The sequence below is a fragment of the Delphinus delphis genome, chromosome 1 (genome assembly GCF_949987515.2).
Source record: "Delphinus delphis chromosome 1, mDelDel1.2, whole genome shotgun sequence".
NCBI classification, from domain to species: Eukaryota; Metazoa; Chordata; class Mammalia; order Artiodactyla; family Delphinidae; genus Delphinus; species Delphinus delphis.
In genome coordinates, this window is record NC_082683.1 from 43,717,308 (window position 1) to 43,738,662 (window position 21,355).

At 39.7% G+C, this 21,355-nt stretch overlaps 1 protein-coding gene across 4 annotated transcripts in view; it reads left to right on the forward strand.

The window, feature by feature from the left end:
- ZYG11B (zyg-11 family member B, cell cycle regulator) overlaps nt 1-21,355 on the forward strand; it is a 79,958-nt gene that overhangs the window by 49,212 nt on the left and 9,391 nt on the right. For 3 of the 4 annotated variants that reach the window (XM_060022136.1, XM_060022115.1, XM_060022147.1), the window contains 5 exons: nt 427-588; nt 699-746; nt 11,030-11,227; nt 11,353-11,405; nt 12,506-12,603. In XM_060022136.1, coding sequence (XP_059878119.1) covers nt 427-588; nt 699-746; nt 11,030-11,227; nt 11,353-11,405; nt 12,506-12,603 — 559 coding nt within the window. Of the gene's footprint in view, nt 1-426; nt 589-698; nt 747-11,029; nt 11,228-11,352; nt 11,406-12,505; nt 12,604-20,999; nt 21,169-21,355 lie in introns of those variants that run through there. The other variant, XM_060022126.1, reaches the window with a different exon arrangement.

Consider the following 21,355-nt stretch of genomic DNA (forward strand, 5'->3'; position numbering starts at 1 on the left):
AAAAATGGGGATGACAATATTACAATATAGGATATGATTTGCTGATGTGTAGTAAATATTAGATTCATTCCCTCTTCACCCCCTCCACCTTTTTTATCCCAGGATCTGAAATGAGTATATGTTGTGACCCATTGGATAAGATAGTTGGTCCTAAGCTTTAATCATCTTGCTTTTCATTTTATTTACAGGCGATTAGATTTTAGGTGTGATCAGAATATTTTAAAAGTATTTATGAAAATCCTCTATTTTTTTCTTGTTGAAGGAAAAGTCTGATCCAAGAGGCTGTTTGTTGTCCATGTAAGAACCTTTATAGGAAATGTTTGAAACCCTGAAACTAATCCTCATGGACTTGTTAGTCAGTGTTATTACCAGTAATTGTAATAACAATTCAGTAATTAGAAATTAATTCTATTTTCCTCCTTTCAGCAACTTCTTCAAATAGTGAAGCAGAAAACCAATCAAAATTCAGTGGACACTACTTTGAAGTTTACTTTGAGTGCACTTTGGAACCTCACAGATGAATCTCCAACCACTTGCAGACACTTTATTGAAAATCAAGGGTTGGAACTCTTCATGAGGGTTCTAGAGGTTAGAATGGGAATTTAGCCTACAGTTTTTGACATTGATTTATTGATTGATTTGAGCATTTATTTATTATATTTGGTTCTTTAGTTATAGGTTTCTCATTCTTTTTACAGTCATTCCCAACTGAGTCATCCATTCAACAGAAAGTCCTAGGACTTTTGGTAAGATATAAGTATTTCCTGCTATTTTCAAGCTGTAATTATTTTCCATCTGAGGTAATACATAGAAAGATGCTACTCTATTTGTAAACACTTAATGACGTTAGAAAATATATATAATATAATTAAGGGGAAAAAGCAGGCTACAAAATTATATATACATATTAAGATTTTTACCACACTAAAAGGAAAAATATAAATTACATACTTTTACTTATATATTTTGGTGTAGTACAAAGCTTCACTGTGAGCGTATTTTACTTGTATAATCAGAAAAAAAAAATCTCATGAAAAATGTCACTAACCTACAAGTGTCCTTAGATTCTATGTTTGGTAATTGATAATTACCGCTTAAACAACTGTTTAACAAATCAGATGTTCCATAAATATACTGGATATATGTTAAAGTGAGCCCTCTAGGATTTTGAGACAAAGGTGAGGATCAGATATTTTATCACCTTTAATCACTGCAATAGGAAAAGTACCCATATGGTAAAGCCCATTTCAAAGCAGACCTCTGCTCTCGAGGAATTAGATCACAGGAGGCATAGATTAGTGTTTGTTTTCTAGATGCAGGAGTATGAAAGATGGATTTTGGGGAAAGCTGAGGGCTGGCATTTAAGGAAGACTATCTATTTACTGTAGTTTTAGTTATATAAAGCAGAAAATGTAAAACTACCTAAATGCCCAGTAATAGAGAAGTATTAAGTAAATTATAGTATTTGATTGTTTTATTCTGGGTTTGTAGATTATTAGATAGAGAATTTGACTCAAGTCATTATAAAAGGAAAAAGGGAATTGATTTTAAATATTCAGAGAGATCTTATAGGGCTTTAAAAAATTTCATAAGGAATACATGCTGGGGACTTCCCTGGTGGCACACTGGTTAAAAATCCACCTGCCAATGCAGGGGACATGGGTTCGAGCCCTGGTCCGGGAAGATCCCACATGCCGCAGAGCAACTAAGCCCGTGCGCCACAACTACTGAGCCTGTGTTCTAGAGTCAGCACGCCACAACTACTGAAGCCCACATGCCTAGAGCCCACGCTCTGCAACAAGAGAAGCCACTGCAACAAGAAGCCTGTGCACCTCAACGAAGAGTAGCCCCCGCTTACCGCAACTAGAGAAAGCCTGCGCGCAGCAACAAAGACCCAACACAGCCAAAAATAAATAAATAAATAAATATTAAAAAAAAAAAAGGAATACATGCTTATTGTAGCTAGTGAAACAGTGCGAAATGTATTTAAAAGGTTTAAGGTTTTGTCCCCAACATTTATTTATTTTCATCTCTGTGAGGTAATTAATATTAATACAACTTGGTGTGCTTCCTTCCATATCTTTCTCCTTTACTTTGTGATTGAATTGTTTTCAATAATTTATTTTCAGATATAGATTCTAATTTAATTTTTCATGGTCAGAGAACATACTTTGTTTTAAGTCCTTTTGAATTTATTGAGACTTGTGTGTGGCCCAGGATATGGTCTATCCTGGTAAGTATTCCCTGTGCACTTGATAAGAATGTATATTCTGGGCTTCCCTGGTGGCACAGTGGTTGAGAATCCGTCTGCCGATGCAGGGGACACGGGTTCGTGCCCCGGTCCGGGAAGATCCCACATGCCGCGGAGCGGCTAGGCCCGTGAGCCATGGCTGCTGAGCCTGCGTGTCCGGAGCCTGTGCTCTGCCACAGGAGAGGCCACAACAGTGAGAGGCCCGCGTACCGCAAAAAAAAAAAAAAAAAAAAAAAAGAATATATATTCTGCTATTGTTAGAATGTTCTATAAATGTCAGTCGGGTCTAGTAGGTTGATATTATTCAAGTCTACCACAGGCTTACTGATTTTCTGCCTACTTGTTCTAGCAATTATCATATTGTATCAGTTTCTGCTTCCTATATTTTGAAGTTCTGTTATTAGGTTCATAAACAGAATTGCTATGCCCTCTTAATTGACCCCTTTATCATTATGAAATGACCTGGTATATTCTTTACTTTGGAATTTCCTTTGTCTCCTTAATATAGTTATTCCAGCTTTCTTTTTTTTTTTGCGGTACGCGGGCCTCTCACTGTTGTGGCCTCTCCCATTGCAGAGCACAGGCTCTGGATGCACAGGCTCAGCAGCCATGGCTCACGGGCCCAGCCGCTCCACGGCATGTGGGATCTTCCCAGACCGGGGCACGAACCCGTGTCCCCTGCATCGGCAGGCGGACTCTCAACCACTGCGCCACCAGGGAAGCCCCTCCAGCTTTCTTTTGAATAATGTTACCATGGTTTATCTTTTTCCATCCTTTTACTTTTAACCTATATTTGTCTTTATATTTAAAGTGTGTTTCTTATAGACAGCATATACTTTGCACCCTGCTTTTTTATCCAATATGAGAATTTCTCCTTTTTTTTTTTTTTTTTTTTTTTTTTTGTGGTACGCGGGCCTCTCACTGTTGTGGCCTCTCCCGTTGCGGAGCACAGGCTCCTGACATGCAGGCTCAGCGGCCATGGCTCACGGGCCCAGCTGCTTCACGGCATGTGGGATCTTCCCGGACCGGGGCACGAACCCACGTCCCCTGCATTGGTAGGTGGACTCTCAACCACTGTGCCACCAGGGAAGCCCCTCTCCTTTTTATTTGGACTGTTTGGATTATTTACATTTAATGTAATTATTGGTATGGTTAGATTTGAATTCATCAACTTGTTATTTGTTTTCTCTTTGTCCTATCTGTTCTTTGTTTTTTCTTCTTTTTCTGCCTTAAAAAAAAAGGTTTAATTGAGTATTTTTTTATAATTCCATTTGATCCCCTTTCTTGGTTTATTAGCTATTACTCTAATTTGTTATGTTAATGATTGTTGTGGGTTTATAGCATACATCTTTAAACACAGTCTCCCTTTAAGAGATTTTATATTTCATATATAGTATTAAGAACCTTATAATAGTACATGTCCATTTCGGCTCTTCTTTCCTTTATGTCATCATTGTCATGCATTTTATTTTATATATGTAATAAACCACATAAAAAAAACTTTTTTAATATCAATTATCTTTTAAGAAGATTTAAATAATATTTTAAAATTTGTATGTTCGCCCAAATAGTTACTATTTCTGATGCTCTTCTTTCCTTTGTGTAGATCCACATTTCCAACTGCTCTCGTTTTCCTTCTACCTAAAAAACATCCTTTAACGTATATCGTAGTGTGGGTCTGCTGATGGTGAATTCTTCAGCTTTTGTATGTCTGCAAACATCTTTATTTATTTAACATTCATTTTTGAAAGATTTTTTGCCAGGTGTAGAATTCTAGGTTGACAGTACTTTAAATATGTTTCTTACCTTTTTTCTGATTTGCATCTTTCCAGTGAGAAATCTGATGTCATTGTTATCTCTATTCCTCTATATTGTATATGATTTTTTCCTCTGGCTACTTTTAAGATTTAGGATTAGCAACAACAGTTCTGAGTAATTTGATTATGATGTATTTTAGTGTAATTTACTTCATGCTTCCTGTATTTGGGATTCATTGAATTTCTTGGTTTATAGTTTTCAAGTTTGAAAAGTTTTTGGCCATTATTTCTTCAAAAAAAAAGTTTTGCACCCCGTTCCCTCCAACCCACTGGAGTCTTTTGGAGACTCCAATTTCTCATATATTAAGCTGCTTGAAATTCACAATTTATTGGTGCCTTTAAAATTTTCTTTGTTCTATTTTCTATGTATATTTCAGTTTGAATTGTTTCCATTGCTATGCCTTCTAATTCAGTAATTGTTTCTTCTGCAGTGTCTAATCTGCTGTTAATCCCAGCTAGTGTAGTTTTTATCTTTAGACATTGTCATTTTCTCCTCTAGAACTTCATTTTGGGTCTTTTTTATATCTTCCATATTTTTACTTAACTTCTTGAACATACGAAATATATTTGTAATAACTGTTTTACTGTCCTTCTCTGCTAATTTTAACATCCTTGTTAGTTCTGGGTAAATTTCAAATGATTGATTATTCCCCTCCTTTAGAGTTGCATTTTCCTGCCACTTTGCATGCCAGGTAGTTTTTTTTTTTTTAGATGTTGGGAGTAGGAGTTTATTAATTAATTATTTTATTTTGCTGTGTTGGGTCTTCATTTCTGTGCGAGGGCTTTCTCTAGTTGTGGCAAGCGGGGGCCACTCTTCATCGCGCTGCACGGGCCTCTCTATCGCGGCCTCTCTTGTTGCGGAGCGCAGGTTCAGTAGTTGTGGCTCATGGACCTAGTTACTCCACGGTATGTGGGATCTTCCCAGACCAGGGCTCGAACCTGTGTCCCCTGCATTAGCAGGCAGACTCTTAACCACTGCGCCACCAGGGAAGCCCGCCAGGTAGTTTTTGATTGGATGCCAACCATTGTGAATTTTACCTTGTTGGATGCTGGATATTTTTATTTTCCTATAAAATATTCTTGAATTTTGTTCAGGGATTAATTGACTTACTTTTAAACAGTTTGATCCTATTTGATCTTGCTTTTTTTTATTATTAAAAGTTTGCTGTATTTTTCTGTTGAACCAAGTACTACCTCCTAATTACAGTTAGATTTTATGCATTACAAACGTTAGCACAGTTAGCATCACCTCATTGACAACTGAATAATAAATCAAACTAGGTCCCAGTGGTTATGTCCACATCTAGGTTGTTAGGGTGATCAGAACTCTTATTTGTTTGCTTTAGCTTTTAATCCTTGGTTGTATCTCCAAATACGAAAGAGCTGAGAGGCTCCTGCTGTCCCAACAAAGAAATTAACAGCAAACAGACTCCAGTTTTTGGGAATAATTACAAGTGAGTATCTTGACCAAATAAACCTTGTAGCCATCAAAACAGCAGATTGAGCTGTGCTGAGTTTTTCTGCAGGTCTGACCATGTCAGCCAATCCAGCACACACCAACCCCCATTTCATAATTGGAGCCCAGAAGAATACTGTTCTGGGACCTGCTGGTTGGTTGTACAACGGCCTCAGTTTGTCAGGCAGCAGGAGCTCCACTTTATCAAGTACCCGGTGGTAGGTGCCCCGCAGGCCCCGGGCGCCGGCGGCTGACATTTCTGCAGATGAGTGATCGTGGGCAGCCGGGTGGGGCAGCAGCCACATGCTCGTCCCTAGCTGGTAATGCAGGGCAGCTGGTCACTTTCCCCTGCCTCAATGCCTTGCGCCCTCCTCTTCCCCAGGGTTCCCTTCCCGCAGCTCAGCCTGCTCTGCTGAGAACCACCCGGTGGCCTGCGCCCAGAGAAGGTTGTGAGGGCAGAGCTGATCTTGCTTTTATGATCTATTAGGAGGATCCAGAGCAGTGCTGAGGCTAGGGTTGATTATTCTGTACTACTGAAACAAGACCTTCCTGAGTACTCTGCTCAATGCCCTGTGAATGAAGAGTTTTTCCAGAATGGATGATGAGAACAGGCACTATTCCTGGCCCTTTGTGAGTGCTGGGAACTTTTCTCTAATCTTTTTGATGGCTTTTTTTCTTCCCTCAAATAGTTTTCTCACAGTCATGCTCTGATCAGTACTCTGCTGAATAGAGTGCTACTCCCTGCAGCTCTCTGGATTCTCTCCATATACATTGTCTTCTCTCTGGTACTCTGTCCTATGAATTGCCTTGGTCTCCCTGGACTCTCAGCTCCATCTCTTCAACTCCATGAGCCCACTGGGCTCTGCTTTTAGTTCTATATCCCTGTGCCACAGCCTGGAAACTCCCTCAAGGCAGCATCTCACCTTGTTTGTTTTCCATCTCTAAACGTCACTGTTCTTTATTACCTAATGTCTAGTATCTTGAAAACTGTTGTTTCGTGTTGTGTTTTTTCAGTTGTTTTAGAAGGGAGAGTAAATCTGGCCCCTTTTAGTCCATCTTGGCCAGAAGCAAGAGTACTCATCAATCTTTCATTAAATAGATTTAAGAATGAGAAATTTGTTTTTTATACTTAGCCACGTATTTCTCATACTACTCTTTTTTTTTCAAAAACATTTCTTTTAGTGTAGGTAAGCTGGCAATGAATTTTCATTTAGGTTTTGTTTATGTGAAAAAGTCTTTGATTTAATTTTCAAAAGAAATTTTTGCTCACTATTGAAGTCCAAGTGGATATTTTTCTGTTGGGTTTTGAGGTTTATAATTTTCATAAATTGAAAAAATTTTGGCCATTATTTCTTCAAATATATTTTTCTGTACCCTCTCTTATCTCCTCTCTTACTGAAACTCCAATTACAAGTATGTTAGATTGCTTAAAATTGTCTCAGAAGTCACAGAAATACTCTGCTGGCTTTTTTGGCAGGTGTCTTTCCTTTTTTCTTTCTGTGTTTTGACCTTGCTGTTTTCTATTACTGTTTTTTAGTTCACTGATTATTTTTTTCCTGCAGCATATCATCTGCTGTTAATCTCATCCAGTATATTTTTCATTTCAGGTACATGTATATATTATTTCTAGAAGTTACATTTAGATCTTTTTTATATCTTCATTTTTTTCTCCTCAAGCTTATATTTTTCTTTCATTCGTATCATATTTATAACATTTATAATAACTGTGTTTTTAAATTAATTAATTTTATTTTTTTGGCTGTGTTGGGTCTTCGTTGCTGCGCATGGGCTTTCTCCAGTCGCGGTGAGTGGGGGCTACTCTTTGTTGCAGTGCTCAGGCTTCTCATTGCTGTGGCTTCTCTTGTTGTGGAGCATAGGCTCTAGGTACATGGGCTTCAGTAGTTGTGGCATGCAGGCTCAGTAGTTGTGGCTTGTGGGTTCTAGAGCACAGGCTCAGTAGTTGTGGCGCACGGGTTTCGTTTCTCCGTGGCATGTGGGATCTTCCTGGACCAGGGCTCAAACCCATGTCCCCTGCATTGGCAGGCAGATTCTTAACCAGTGTGCCACCAGGCAAGTCCCTATAATAACTGTTTTAAATCCTTGTCTACTGATTCTATTATCCCTGTCATTTTTGGGTCTATTTTTATTGATTGACTTTTCTCCTGTTTAAGGATCATATTTTTCTGACTCTTTGTATGCCTGGTAATTTTTAGTTGGTTGCAGTCATTGTGAAATTTAATTTACTTCGTTGATTAGTAGTTTTGTTGTTTGCCTTTAAAGAATCTTGGACTTTGCGCTGGCATTCAGTTAAGCTACTCACGGATCAAGTTGTTCCATTCAAAGCTTATTTACAGGCATACCTCATTTTATGCACTTCACAAATACTGTGTTTTTTACAAATTGAAGGTTCGTGGCAACTATGTGTCGAACAAGTCTGCCTGCACCATTTTTCCAACAGCATTAAGTCACGTTGTGTTTCTGTGTCACATTTTAATAATTCTTGCAACATTTCAGAATTTTTCATTAGGATTATATTTGTTATGGTGATCTCTGATCAGTGATGTTTGATGTTACTACTGTAACTTGCTGAAGGGCTCAGATAATGGTTAGAATTTTTTAGCAATAAATATTTTTTAATTAAGATATTTACATTTTTTTTAAAGACGTTATGCTTTTGCACACTTAATAGACTACAATATAGTATAAACATAACTTTCTATGCACTGGAAACCAAGAAATTTGGGTGGCTCACGTGATTGCAATATTTGCTTTATTGTGGTTGTCTGAAATCAAAGCCACAATATCTCCAAGGTATGCCTATATTTGCTTTGTTAAAGTGGCTTCAGATCAACCTTTACCCTACTACTTTATCCTAGTTACCCCACTACTATCAAATGTTTTGTTTATTATGAGATCTCTTCACTCTGGCTGGTGAGAATGTGAATTATTCCTAACCCTGCGTGACTTTGGGATTTGTTCACGTACTGCTTTCTGGTGGTTCTTTCCCTGGCCTTATGGAGTTTCACTCCGTATCAGTACTCAGCCAAAGATTTTAGGGGATCCCTCTGCAGATGTCTTTCCTCTCTTTCTCTTTCTCTGGAACTTTTTCCTCTACATTGCTCTGTTCTACAAATTTTTGCTGCCTTGGCCACCCTGAAGACTGATCTCTGTCTCCTCAACTCAGCAAAACTGCCACCTCTTTAGGTTCCCCTTATATGCGTAGCAATCTAGAAACTGCCCCATTTGAATATCTTCTCTCAGGGATCACATTCCTGTATAGCTAGTTGTCTGCCGTCTGAAAACAGTTCTCTCATATATTTTGTCTGATTTTCCAGCAACTTGTTTATGGCAAGAAAGAATGGCCATAATTCTTTTGATGCTCTATTCCAAATCTTTCCTTATCTGTTGTTTTTTGTTTTAATGGTGTTGTCTTTTGCATTTTCGTGTGTATGTGTATGTGTGTGTGTTTAACTTTTTAAAATCAGGTACTATCTTATATTACACGAGGTTCTTGGGAGAGTCTAATTTTCTACTGTATTTGATGATTTCACTCATTATGGATTGTTTTCATTGTGAATTGTAATTTATCACCATCTGTGGGGCTTTGAGTACAAGGTGTGTCCTTCTCAGAGGGTCTTTATATTTCTTTCTATCAAGCTTCCCCAAGCTTGAAGGAGACAGAGGACTATCTTTTTTTAATTTGTTTATTTTAAAAGGCATATCTATCTTTCCTTTTCTTGTCACTATAAAATGATACATGCTGTGTTAAAAAACATAAATAGGGAAGAGTATAAAAAATGAATGTGAGCGCTTCCCTGGTGGTGCAGTGGATAAGAATCTGCCTGCCAATGCAGGGGACACAGGTTCAATCCTTGGTCCGGGAAGATCCCACATGCCGCAGAGCAACTAAGCCCATGCACCACAACTACTGAACCTGTGCTCTAGAGCCCGCGAGCCACAACTACTGAAGCCCGCGTGCCTAGAGCCCATGCTCCGCAACAAGAGAAGCCACCACAATGAGAAGCCTGAGCACCACAACGAAGAGTAGCCCCCGGTCACCGCAACTAGAGAAAACCCGCACGCAGCAGCGAAGACCCAACACAGCCAAAAATAGATAAATTAATTAATTTTTTAAAAATGTGAAATTCCTTTTCTTGTTTGAATATGTGAGATTAGAGAGGGGCATAGGAGACATTGATTTATCACTAATGTTGATGGAAAGGTACAGGATTATACACATTCATGTAGTGAGTAAAGTTAACTTGTCTCTTCCATCCTCACTCTTCCATGATTGGAAAAGAAAACTTGTTAGTCGTTACAGAGAATACATTTGGACACGGTAGCTTTCATTTTCATTTGTTATAGAATGACAAGCTAGGGAGTGAATAGTTTCTTACCAACGAAAAGGCCAGGGTTTTTGGTTCCTAGGAAATGGAATCAATGTGTTAGGAAGAGAATTATGATTTCATAGTAGATCAAATGAAGTTTTAAGAATGAGGATTAGGGACTTCCCTGGTGGTCCAGTGGTTTAGAATCTGCCTTCCAGTGCATGGGATACAGGTTCGATCCCTGATTGGGGAACTAGGATCCCACATGCCATGGGACAACTAAGCCCATGCGCCACAACTACTGAGCTCGCGTACCTCAATGAGAGAGCCCACGTGCTGCAAACTACAGAGCCCACGCACTCTGGAGCCTGCACACCACAGCTACAGAGCCTGCGTGCCACAACTAGAGAGCCCGTGCACTGCAACTACTGAGCCCACTCACCAGAACTAGAGAGAGATACCTAGGCGCCGCAACAAAGAGCCCGTACGCCACAATGAAAAATCCCGCATGCCTCAACGAAGATCCTGCATGCTGTACTAAAACCTGACGCAGCCAGAAATAAATAAATTAAATAATTTTAAAAAAAAGAATGATGATTAATCTTCAGAGTAGTGAGATAAGTTGAATCTTAGATCGTTTTGGAGAAGATCAAGCACAATCTAAACTGGCCAGAGCCCAGATTACTTCTTTTTTATGTATCTATGTCAATCCACTCTTTTACTGAGGTATAATCCTTTGAAAGTTCTTGCCTTGTATTAGTTCCAATCTCTGGACCTTACTTTTGCCCTTGCATGTCTATTAAAACCCAGTTCTCTTGCCCCTGCAGGCCTGTGATAGCCTGTTATGCTCTTGTTTGATTCCCTATTTACATTTTGTCCCACAAAAAAAGTTACATATATAAAGTTTGTTTGCCTGTTTTTACTCAGCACTTCTAGATATTTTATAGCAGGAAATTTTTAGGTTATCTAGTTTACTGTTTTACCTGAAACAGAACTCGCTACTGTTTCTTTATTATTTTATTGTTTGGGGAGAAGAGGAATAAAATCACCTGTAATCCCACTGTGCTAACATAGCAACAATATTCGCTTTTGTCCATACATATTTAAATCGTTGCAGTGTCATTTAGCCATTTATTATACATATTATTTTAATTTTTATATCTTCTTTTTTTTCCAGAACAATATAGCTGAAGTACAAGAATTGCATTCTGAATTAATGTGGAAGGATTTTATAGACCACATCAGTAGCCTTCTACATAGTGTTGAAGTGGAAGTCAGTTACTTTGCAGCTGGGATTATTGCCCACTTAATATCTAGAGGAGAACAAGCTTGGACATTGAGTCGTAGCCAGAGGAATTCTCTTCTGGATGATCTGGTAGGGTAATTTGGTGTTTTTTGGAAGCATACAAACAACATTCATAATGGTTAAACTGTCAAATCCTCGAAATGCAATGCTAAATAAATATTGTAACCCTTTCTTGTGTGCTTTGTGTCTTTCAGCATTCAGCAATTTTGAAATGGCCAACTCCAGAGTGTGAGATGGTAGCATACAGGTAACTAGCAAGATAATTAATATTAAGCCAGTAACCTAGTCATTTTGCTTGTGTAGAGGTCATTCCTATTAGATGTAGATTTTACCCTTTGGCATCTATCTTCGTACTGGCTTTAAAATAAAGTATTTTTAATTTATTTTGCTACCTGTCATTCATCAGTCCTTCCTTCATTCTACATTTATTGAAAACAGGTGCCAAGGTCTTGTTCTGTGCTCTTGAAATTCAAAGACGAGTAAGATATGGTGCCTCCGTACAAGAACTTTACAGCCTAGTGATGGAAACCAAATGTAAATCAGAAATAATTCACTCCTATGCTAGTTATGTACATAGAATGCTCTGAACGTGCACTGGAAAATGGTAAAAAGCTTCCAGAGGAAGTAGGTTGTGAGCTGAGTTTTGAGAGATAATTAAGTAGAGACAGAAGATTTTAGGTAGAGTATTAATGCAAGGAGGTCTAAAACGAGAACACATTTAGAGAACTAGAAATAGCACCTGATTTGTTCAGGGAAACAGTTTATAATAATTTACTGAAGGGCATACTAGATTCTAACTCTGTTTATGACAGGTGACTTGGTAGATAAGTTACTAATATACCAGAAGTATTCCAGATTGCTGCATAAATATTATTATTGCAATTTATTTTGTTGTCTACTTTATAAATGCTGATGCTGCCAACACTTTTGATTCCCACTTATGTTCTGTACATTTTTGGGCAGAAGACTTGTAGAAATAGAAAGGCTAATTCTAGAGCTCCGTCATGGTGTTGTTCTGGTTAGCTATCAACTAACTTCTCCTTATCTAAGTTTCCAAACCAAAGTCTGCAATTCTTCAAATGTGTATCTTCAAGACCAACAGGTGCTTTTGAGAAAAAATATGTTGTTCTGATTTCCTTCCATCTTCTGTACCAAGACTTTTGTCTGAATATACTCGTTTATCAAATGGCTAAGACAAAGAAAAGATGTTCTACAGAAGCTCATTTATATTATATAGTTTAAAAATAGCAGGATGAAATTTCTGTAGCAAAAAGCTCAGGAATCATTGCTTTAGAAAATGACACTAAGTACAGGATGTAACTTTTATTCTTTTCTTTGAACGTTTAGGTCCTTTAATCCATTTTTCCCATTACTTGGCTGTTTCACAACACCAGGAGTCCAGCTATGGGCAGTTTGGGCCATGCAGCATGTCTGCAGCAAGAATCGTATGTACCAAAAAGAGAACTGTGTTTTTCTTTTTCAAGTGAAATTCTCCTTGCACAGGAAAGCCATTTCTAAATTGTGTTTGATTTTTAAGGACACAGACTTTTAAAAATACAGTGTAAAGAGAATCTTAAGTTATGAACTAAATTTATACTTTCAGAATGAGCTTGGCAATATTAGAAATCAATGACAGTGGCGAATGAGACTTACACTGTTCTAAGAAAGAACTTCAGAAATCTTCATAGGAGTTTCTTGAGTCTTAGGCTGTGCATGCCTAGGGTGAGACTTCCTGAGGCCTGAAAAAGAACAAATACCAAGGAGCTTCTAACTGAACAACACATGGAGCTTACACAGGTTAGAAAATATTTGAATTCCAAACAGTGGAAAGAACTTAATACCCAGGACATTCACTACAGATGCCAGAAAAGATTAAACTAGCCCTAAATTAAAGGTTTCTCTAAGGCAACCCTGTGAAGCTTAAAAGCAAGTCTTAAAATGATCAAGCTGCTCTGCAAGTAAACTGTCTGTCAGAGAAAAACTAAGCACTCTGTTAAAAAAGACAACAAAATTTATACACTCAACAACATGTTTAGTTATATGGTAAGAGTTGCTAGGTGAAAGATGAAGCAGAAAAATATGACCCATAACCAGGGGAAAAATTAGACAATTGAAACAGACCCAGAAATGGTAGTGATGATGGAATTAGCAGGAAAAAATTTCAAACTTTTTTTGTAGATATGATCCAAGATTTTAAAGAAAACATGAAATTAAGAGGAGGAAAAAAATAAAAATTTGACATGAAAAATATTTGGGTGAGCTTAAGAGTAGATACAAATGAGAAAAGGTCAGTGAAATTGAATACACAGCAATAGAAAATATCCAAACTGAAAGAAAGCTGGTTTAAAAAAAATTAGAAAGCAAGAACACCAGAATTATCGTGATATCAATACCAGGCAAAGACATAAGAAAAGAAAATTACTGAACAATATCTCTCATGAGCATAGATGAGGAAATTCTTAAAAATTTTTTAACAAATGGAACCCAACAGTATATAAAAAGGACCAAGGAGGTTATTCCAGGAATGCAAAGTTGGTTTAACATTTGAAAGTCAATGTGTTTCATCCTATTACCAGACCAGGAAAGAAAAACAATCTGATCATCTCAGTAGATGCAGAAAGAGCATCTAAGGATATCCTACAGCTAACATCAAAATTAATAGTGAAAAATTAAATGTGACTGTTTCCCCTCTAAGATCAGGAACAAGGCAAGGATGTCCAACCTCACTGCTATTGAACATTGTAATGAAGGTTCTGTCCAGTGTGATCAGGAAAGAAACAGAAGGCATCCAGATTGGAAAGAATGAAGGAAAACTGTTTTTATTCACAGGTGACATGATATCTATGTAGAAAAATCCCATGAAATCTACAAGAGGGCAACTAGACTTAATAAGTGAGTTTAGCAAGGTTCCAGGATAAAAGATCAATATACACAAATCAGATGCATTTCTTTATACTAGCTGCAACCAGTATAAATGAAAAAATGACATTTACAGTTTTACCAAAAACTATGAAATACTTAGGGATATATCTGACAAAGATGTACAAGACCTGTACACTGAGAAAAACAAAGGCATTGCTGAGAGACGTTAGGGAAGGCCTAACCAAATAGAAGGACGGCACTTATGAGTTGGAAGACTTACTATTGTTAAAATGGCAATTCTCTCCAAATGTATTGTAGATTTATATAGTCCCAGTCAAAATCTTAGCAGTCTTAGCAGAAGAGAAATTCACAGGCTGATTCTAAAATTCATACAGAAATGCAAAGGACCTAGAATATTGAAACAACTTAGAAAAACGAAGAACAAAATTGGAGGAGTTACACTACCTGACTTCAAGACATACTGTAGAGCTACAGTAATCAAGACAGGTGTTTTGTGGCTCCAAATGTGTGTTTTTTCCATACCTCATCAAGGAGTTCTGTAATTCTCAGCAGACATTGACTGGGTGTCCAACAAATTTAACTCAATTCTGACACTGTCTCCCTGGAGATAGTGTCAGATCCCACAGGTTAAGGGCTCAATCCCACAACACTGCTGTCCCCACTTCAGATGCCAATCCCAAGTTTATGTTGTTACCTGTGCTTCTGACTGACTAGCTGCAGATCTGAGGTTCCCACGACCCACCCTCCTCTGGTTCAATTAATTTTCTAGAGCAGCTCACAGAACTCAGAGAAACATTTAATTATATTTACCGGTTTATTATAAAGGATGCAGATGAGCAGCCAGGTTAAGAGATACATAGGGCAGGGTTCTGAAGGATTCTGAGCACAGGAGCTTCTGTCCCCATGGAACTAGGCTGTCCCATCATCCAGGCATGTGAGTGCATTCACCAACGTGGTGAATGCTTCCTTGCCCTGAGAGACATTTTCATATGATAAACTGGACTAATTATTAATGACTGAATGGGACTCTAGTAATGTGCTAGTATCTGTTAACTGTTACAGTCATTTTGTTTTAAGGGATCTGTCATCAAAGACCAGAAGATATAATAAGAACTATATTTGGTCTTTGTTCCTGGTTCCTAGCACAGAACTCCTCAAACCTTTATAATTTCCTGAGTGATAGGAGTGTCTTTTGTCATTCATAAGGATCCCCTTTTGACATACGGTAATGAGGTGACAGAGTGGGATGTCTCCCAGGGCAAGGCCACTGAGGTTTGCAGGCTTCCAGTAGATTTTGTAAGGCTCCAAAAGCAGAAGTGGTCTTAGGGTGAAGCCATATATTGCTCTTTAACTAAGAAATAATATCATCTCTTGATCTGAGACTTTTTTTTTTTTTTTGCGTTACGCGGGCCTCGCACTGCTGTGGCCCCTCCCACTGCAGAGCACAGGCTCCGGACGCGCAGGCCCAGCCGCTCCGCGGCATGTGGGATCCTCCCGGACCGGGTCACGAACCCGTGTCCCCTGCATCGGCAGGTGGACTCTCAACCACTGCACCACCAGGGAGGCCCCGCTCTGAGCCTTTTTTGATGTGTTAATGTCATATTGAATTTCTCTTATTACATAGCCTATTTATTCATTCCTGTACCCTCAGCTCCTGATCCTCCTTCTCTTTATGTACACTCAAACTTTTCCACCTTTGGAAGGGACATTAATTTTGACCACTGTTGGTCTAGATTGCCAACAGCAATACTAGTCTAGCAAGTGTCTCCCCCTCAGTCCACTGTCATTCAGATAGGGTAAGATTACATAGGTGCAGAACTAGCGGGCTGTTTTTACCAGGAGGCAATATAGTTGCATTCAGTGTTATTCCCAATTTTGCCAGATGGAGTTAAGGCATAACCCAACCCATTAGGCCCTTGGGAATCCTGACAAAAAGAGTTTACAACATAGTTACAATTTCTTGCTTAGGAATCATTCCTGCTTCCAGCATTTGTAGTTGCAGCCTTGGTTCTGTGACCACTGCACCAGGTAGGGGAATTAACAAACGTTGTGATATGGGGAAGAAGAAGAAAAAAGTATAGTCATTATACCAGTATCCTCCCTTAGCAAGAATTATATAATCATATCAACATCCTTTCCCACTCCCTCTTCCCCAGGTTCCCCAGAAAAACAGGAGAATATCTAGTGGGGACATTCTATCTATCTATCTATCTAGTTGTGCTGGGTCTTAATTGCAGCTCATCAGATCCTTGGTTGCAGCATGTGGGCTCCTTAGTTGCGGCTTCAGGGCTTCTTAGTTGCAGCATGTGGGCTCCTTAGTTGTGGCATGCAAACTCTTAGTTGTGGCATGCATGTAGGACCTAGTTCCCTGACCAGGGATCAAACCCGTGCCCCCTGCATTGGAAGTACAAAGTCTTATCCACTGCTCCACCAGGGAAGTCCCTAGTGGGGACATTCTTTTAGCTCCACTCATACTGAGTGTGAGCATACATATACTCGTGAAGGTGTGAAAGCTAGCCCTTCAGGCCTGTATCTCCCCCCTCCCTCCCATCTCCGATTTTAGATAACTAATGTTTTAATTGCCCATTCCAATTCTGTATCGAACTATTACTCTGAGGAGGATATCTCTCTGCCCATTGTTGGACATTGTAGGGATAGAAAACGTTTTCCTTGACTCTGGCGCTTTGTGCCTTAAAATGCAAGAGGAATATGTCTAGATTCAGTCCATTTCTGCATTGCTGCAGTTCCTCCGTATCCACTCATCTCATGGACTCAGGTGGCCACCTCAAGCAAGCACATTGGGATATCTGCTTGTCAGTTCCAGTCAGCTTCTGAACATGGAAGAGAGTTCTTCTGATGGGCACAGATATGTCCTGCCTTAATGACCAGGTTTCCATTGCCCTTGTATCCACCTACACGGCTAGACCATTGGCCACTGCCCATGAAAAAACCCAAACAGAGGGTTTTACCACTATTCAGTATTTCATCCTTGGGAAAGGATGGGAAAACAGCATGCAGTTCAGTCCACAGAGCTGTTTTGGTTTTACCTATTTCAATCAGAATGGTGGCCTTCCAAACAGGATGTTGTCTGTTTACCTTGGAACTGCTATCCACAAACCAAGCAGCTGTTTGTTGGTTGTTGGTGAGCTGTTTATAGGGCACTGTCCAAGTGACTATACAATCTGGCAGCTCCTTGTGCAGTTCCAAAGTCAGTCATAGGGACTGACTAGGGAGAAAGAGGCTCCCTGCTCATGAGTATCTCCTTGCATTCTCCAGGTAGCACGATCCTGTATAAACGAATTCTGTTTTATCATGGAACTCTTCTGGGCACTGCCATCCCCATTAGAGTGTTTCTCTGACATCACTCAAAACGTCTTGGGTATTTCAGGTTTGCAGATCATTTTTTGTCCTTCAGTCATGAGGGTAGCTTCAATTAATGTCAAATAGCAAGGTAGTAAATGCCCCTCAAATGGAAATTCTCAAGTCCAAAGTCCCAGTAATCATCTCTGGTAGGCACTCACAGGCTTTTGCCATAAACCCCAGTCAGTCCTTCACATAGGGCTATGGCACAGAGAATTTGTCCCTACCAGCACTCCAGCTTCTATTCTACATTGCATTGGCTTGGGCAACCTTACTGGTTCCCATTTAGCATGCCCAATTAACATTGCTTGAAAGGTAGATTTACATGCTTTCTGTTTTATGATGTTAGGTAGTGGAAACATTTCCCAGTCAATAAAATGTTCATTCTCATAATACCATCAGGTAAAAGAAATGTAACCACTTCACATAAAGTCTGTTCAACCATACCAATTCTCCTACAAACTTTTACCTTAATTCTTTTAACCCTTATGTTCCTAACTGTAACCATCCACAGATTTTGGTCTTACACTACTAGGTAGGAGAGTGTTCCCCAGCCAGACATAATACTCATTTCCATAAAATATTGAGGCAAAGGAGACACAACTTCTTTACATAAAGTCTGTTTAAACATTCCAGTTTTCAGGACTTCCCTGGTGATCCAGTGGTTGAGTATCTGCCTACCAATGCAGGGGATGTGGGTTCGGTCCCTGGTTGGGAAACTAAGATCCCACATGCCTCAGGGCAACTAAGCCCAAAGGCTCTAGAGCCTGTGGGCCGCAACTAAAACTCCATACAGCCAAATAAATAAATAAATATTTTTTAAAAAAACACTCCCAACTTTCATAATCCTGTCAATCCTTACATTTTTTTTTTTAAACTCTCTAATTGTAGCCCATATCAGGACTTCACCAGGAACTTCTCCACTTCCTAAGTTACCCACTCTTGTGCAAAAGGCTTTAAGTCCCCAGTAAGGAGTCAAGCCAAGGAATCCTGGCCTTTTGTCAATCTTTGCCTTGATTAGATAAAACAATTGAAGGTCAGGTTTGGAGTCATCTCTAAATTCCATTGGTTGGGACTTCCCTGGTGGCGCAGTGGTTGAGACTCCGTGCTCCCAGTGCAGGGGGCCCGGGTTTGATCCCTGGTTGGGCAACTAGATTCCACATGCATGCTGCAACTGGGAGTTTGCATGCCGCAACTAAGGGGCATGCCTGCTGCAACTAAGACCCAGCACAGCCAAATAAATATTTTTTTTTTAAAAAAACAAACATTGGGCTTCCCTGGTGGTGCAGTGGTTGAGAGTCCACCTGCCGATGCAGGGACACAGGTTCGTGCCCCGGTCCGGGAAGATCCCACATGCCGTGGAGCGGCTGGGCCCGTGAGCCATGGCCGCTGGGCCTGCACGTCCGGAGCCTGTGCTCCGCAACGGGAGAGGCCCCCGTACCGCAAAAAAATAAAATTAAATTAAAAAAATAAAAAAACATTTAACAAAACTCTTAAAAACATAAATAAATAAAAAAATAAATTCCATTGGTAACTTTTACTGTTAGTAACTGATGGCAGCACAGCTGCTCCTCCACATCATGGAGTAGCCACCCAAAAACCAGAGGTTCCTTATCCCTCACCTTTTTATCCTTTCTGTTCCCTAACCACATGTTTCCAAAGTCAGGACCAGGATAGCAAATCCCACTTCTGACACCAATTCTGATATGTGTTTTTTCCACATCCCACCTAAAAGTTCTCCATTTCTCAGCCGACACTGACTGGGTGTCCTACAAATGTAGTTCAATTCTGACACTATTTACCTTGAGATAGTGTCAGATTCCACAAGTTAAGGTCTCAGTCCCACAAAAGTGCCCTCACTTCAGGCACCAATTGGAAGTCCAGGCATAAGCATAAACAAAGAATGTTCAAAGGACCAGAATAGAGAGTACAGAAACAGACCTATACACATATGGTTAGTTAGGGTTTTTTGTTTTTTTTTTCTCTGTAGACTTTGGCTTTTTTTTTTTTTTTTTTTTTTTAGGCGGTACACGGGCCTCTCACTGTCGTGGTCTCTCCCGTTGTGGAGCACAGGCTCCGGATGTGCAGGCCTAGTGGCCATGGCTCATGGGCCCAGCCGCTCTGCAGCATGTGGGATCTTCCCGGACCGGGGCACAAACCCGTGTCCCCTGCATCAGCAGGCGGACTCTCAACCACTGTGCCACCAGGGAAGCCCCTGGTTAGTTAGTTTTTGATATAAGTTCAAAGCAATTCAATAGAGAAATAAGAGTCTTTGCAACAAACAGTACTGCATCAAGTGTATCTCTATCTGCAAAAAAAAAAGAACTTTGATTCATACTTTGTATAAAAAAATTAACTCTTGGGGCTTCCCTGGTGATCCATTGGCTGAGACTCCAAGCTCCCAGTGCAGGGGGCCCAGGTTTGGTCCCTGATTGGAGAACTAGATCCTGCATGCATGCTGCAACTAAGAGTCCACACACCACAACTAAGAAGCCCACATGCCACAACTAAAGATCCCTCATTCCACAACAAAGATCCTACATGCCACACCTAAGACCTGGCACAGCCAAAATAAATAATTAATTTTTAAAAATTTAACTCTTAATGGATCATAAGTCTAAATATGAAACCAAAAACTATTAAAAGTTTCTACAAGAAAATGTGACAAAATATTTGTAACCCTGTCTTAAGCAGATTTTTTTTTTTTTAACATCTGTATTGGAGTATAATTGCTTTACAATGGTGTGTTAGTTTCTGCTGTATAACAAAGTGAGTCAGCTATAGATATACATATATCCCTATATCTCCTCCCTCTTGCGTCTCCCTCCTAACCTACCTATCTCACCCCTCTAGATGGACATGGCACAAAGCATGGAGCTGATATCACTGTGCTATGCAGCTGCTTCCCACTAGCTATCTTTTTTACATTTGGTAGTGTATATATGTCCGTGCCACTCTCTCACTTCGTCCCAGCTTACCCTTCCCCCTCCCCATGTCCTCAAGTCCATTCTCTATGTCTGCATCTTTATCCTGTCCTGCCCCTAGGTTATTCAGAACCACTTTTTTTTTTTTTAGATTCCATATATATGTCTTAGCATACGGTATTTGTTTTTCTTTCTGACTTACTTCGCTCTGTATAACAGTCTCTGGGTCCATCCCCCTCACTACAAATAACTCAGTTTCATTTCTTTTTATGGCTGAGTAATATTCCATTGTATATATGTGCCACATCTTCTTTATCCATTCATCTGTCGATGGACATTTAGGTTGCTTCCATGTCCTGGCTATTGTAAATAGAGCTGCAGTGAGCATTGCGGTACATGACTCTTTTTGAATTATGATTTTCTCAGGGCACATGCCCAGTAGTGGGATTGCTGGGTCGTAAGGTAGTTCTAATTTTAGTTTTTTAAGGAACCTCCATACTGTTCTCCATAGTGGCTATATCAATTTACATTGCCACCAACAGTGCAAGAGGGTTCCCTTTACTCCACACCCTTTCCAGCATTTACTGTTTGTAGATTTTTTGATGATGGGCATTCTGACTGGTGGGAGGTGATACCTCATTGTAGTTTTTTTTTTGTTTTTTGTTTTTTTGCAGTACGCGGGCCTCTCACTACTGTGGCCTCTCCTGTTGTGGAGCACAGGCTCCAGATGCACAGGCTCAGCGGCCATGGCTCACGGGCCCAGCCGCTCTGCAGCATGTGGGATCTTCCAGGACCAGGGCACGAACCCGTGTCCCCTGCATCGGCAGGTGGACTCTAAACCACTGCGCCACCAGGGAAGCCCCCTCATTGTAGTTTTGATTTGCATTTCTCTAATGATTAGTGATGTTGAGCATCCTTTCATGTGTTTGTTGGCAATCTGTATATCTTCTTTGGAGAAATGTCTATTTAGATCTTCCGCCCATTTTTGGATTGGGTTTTTTTTTTTTTGATACTGAGCTGCATGAGCTGC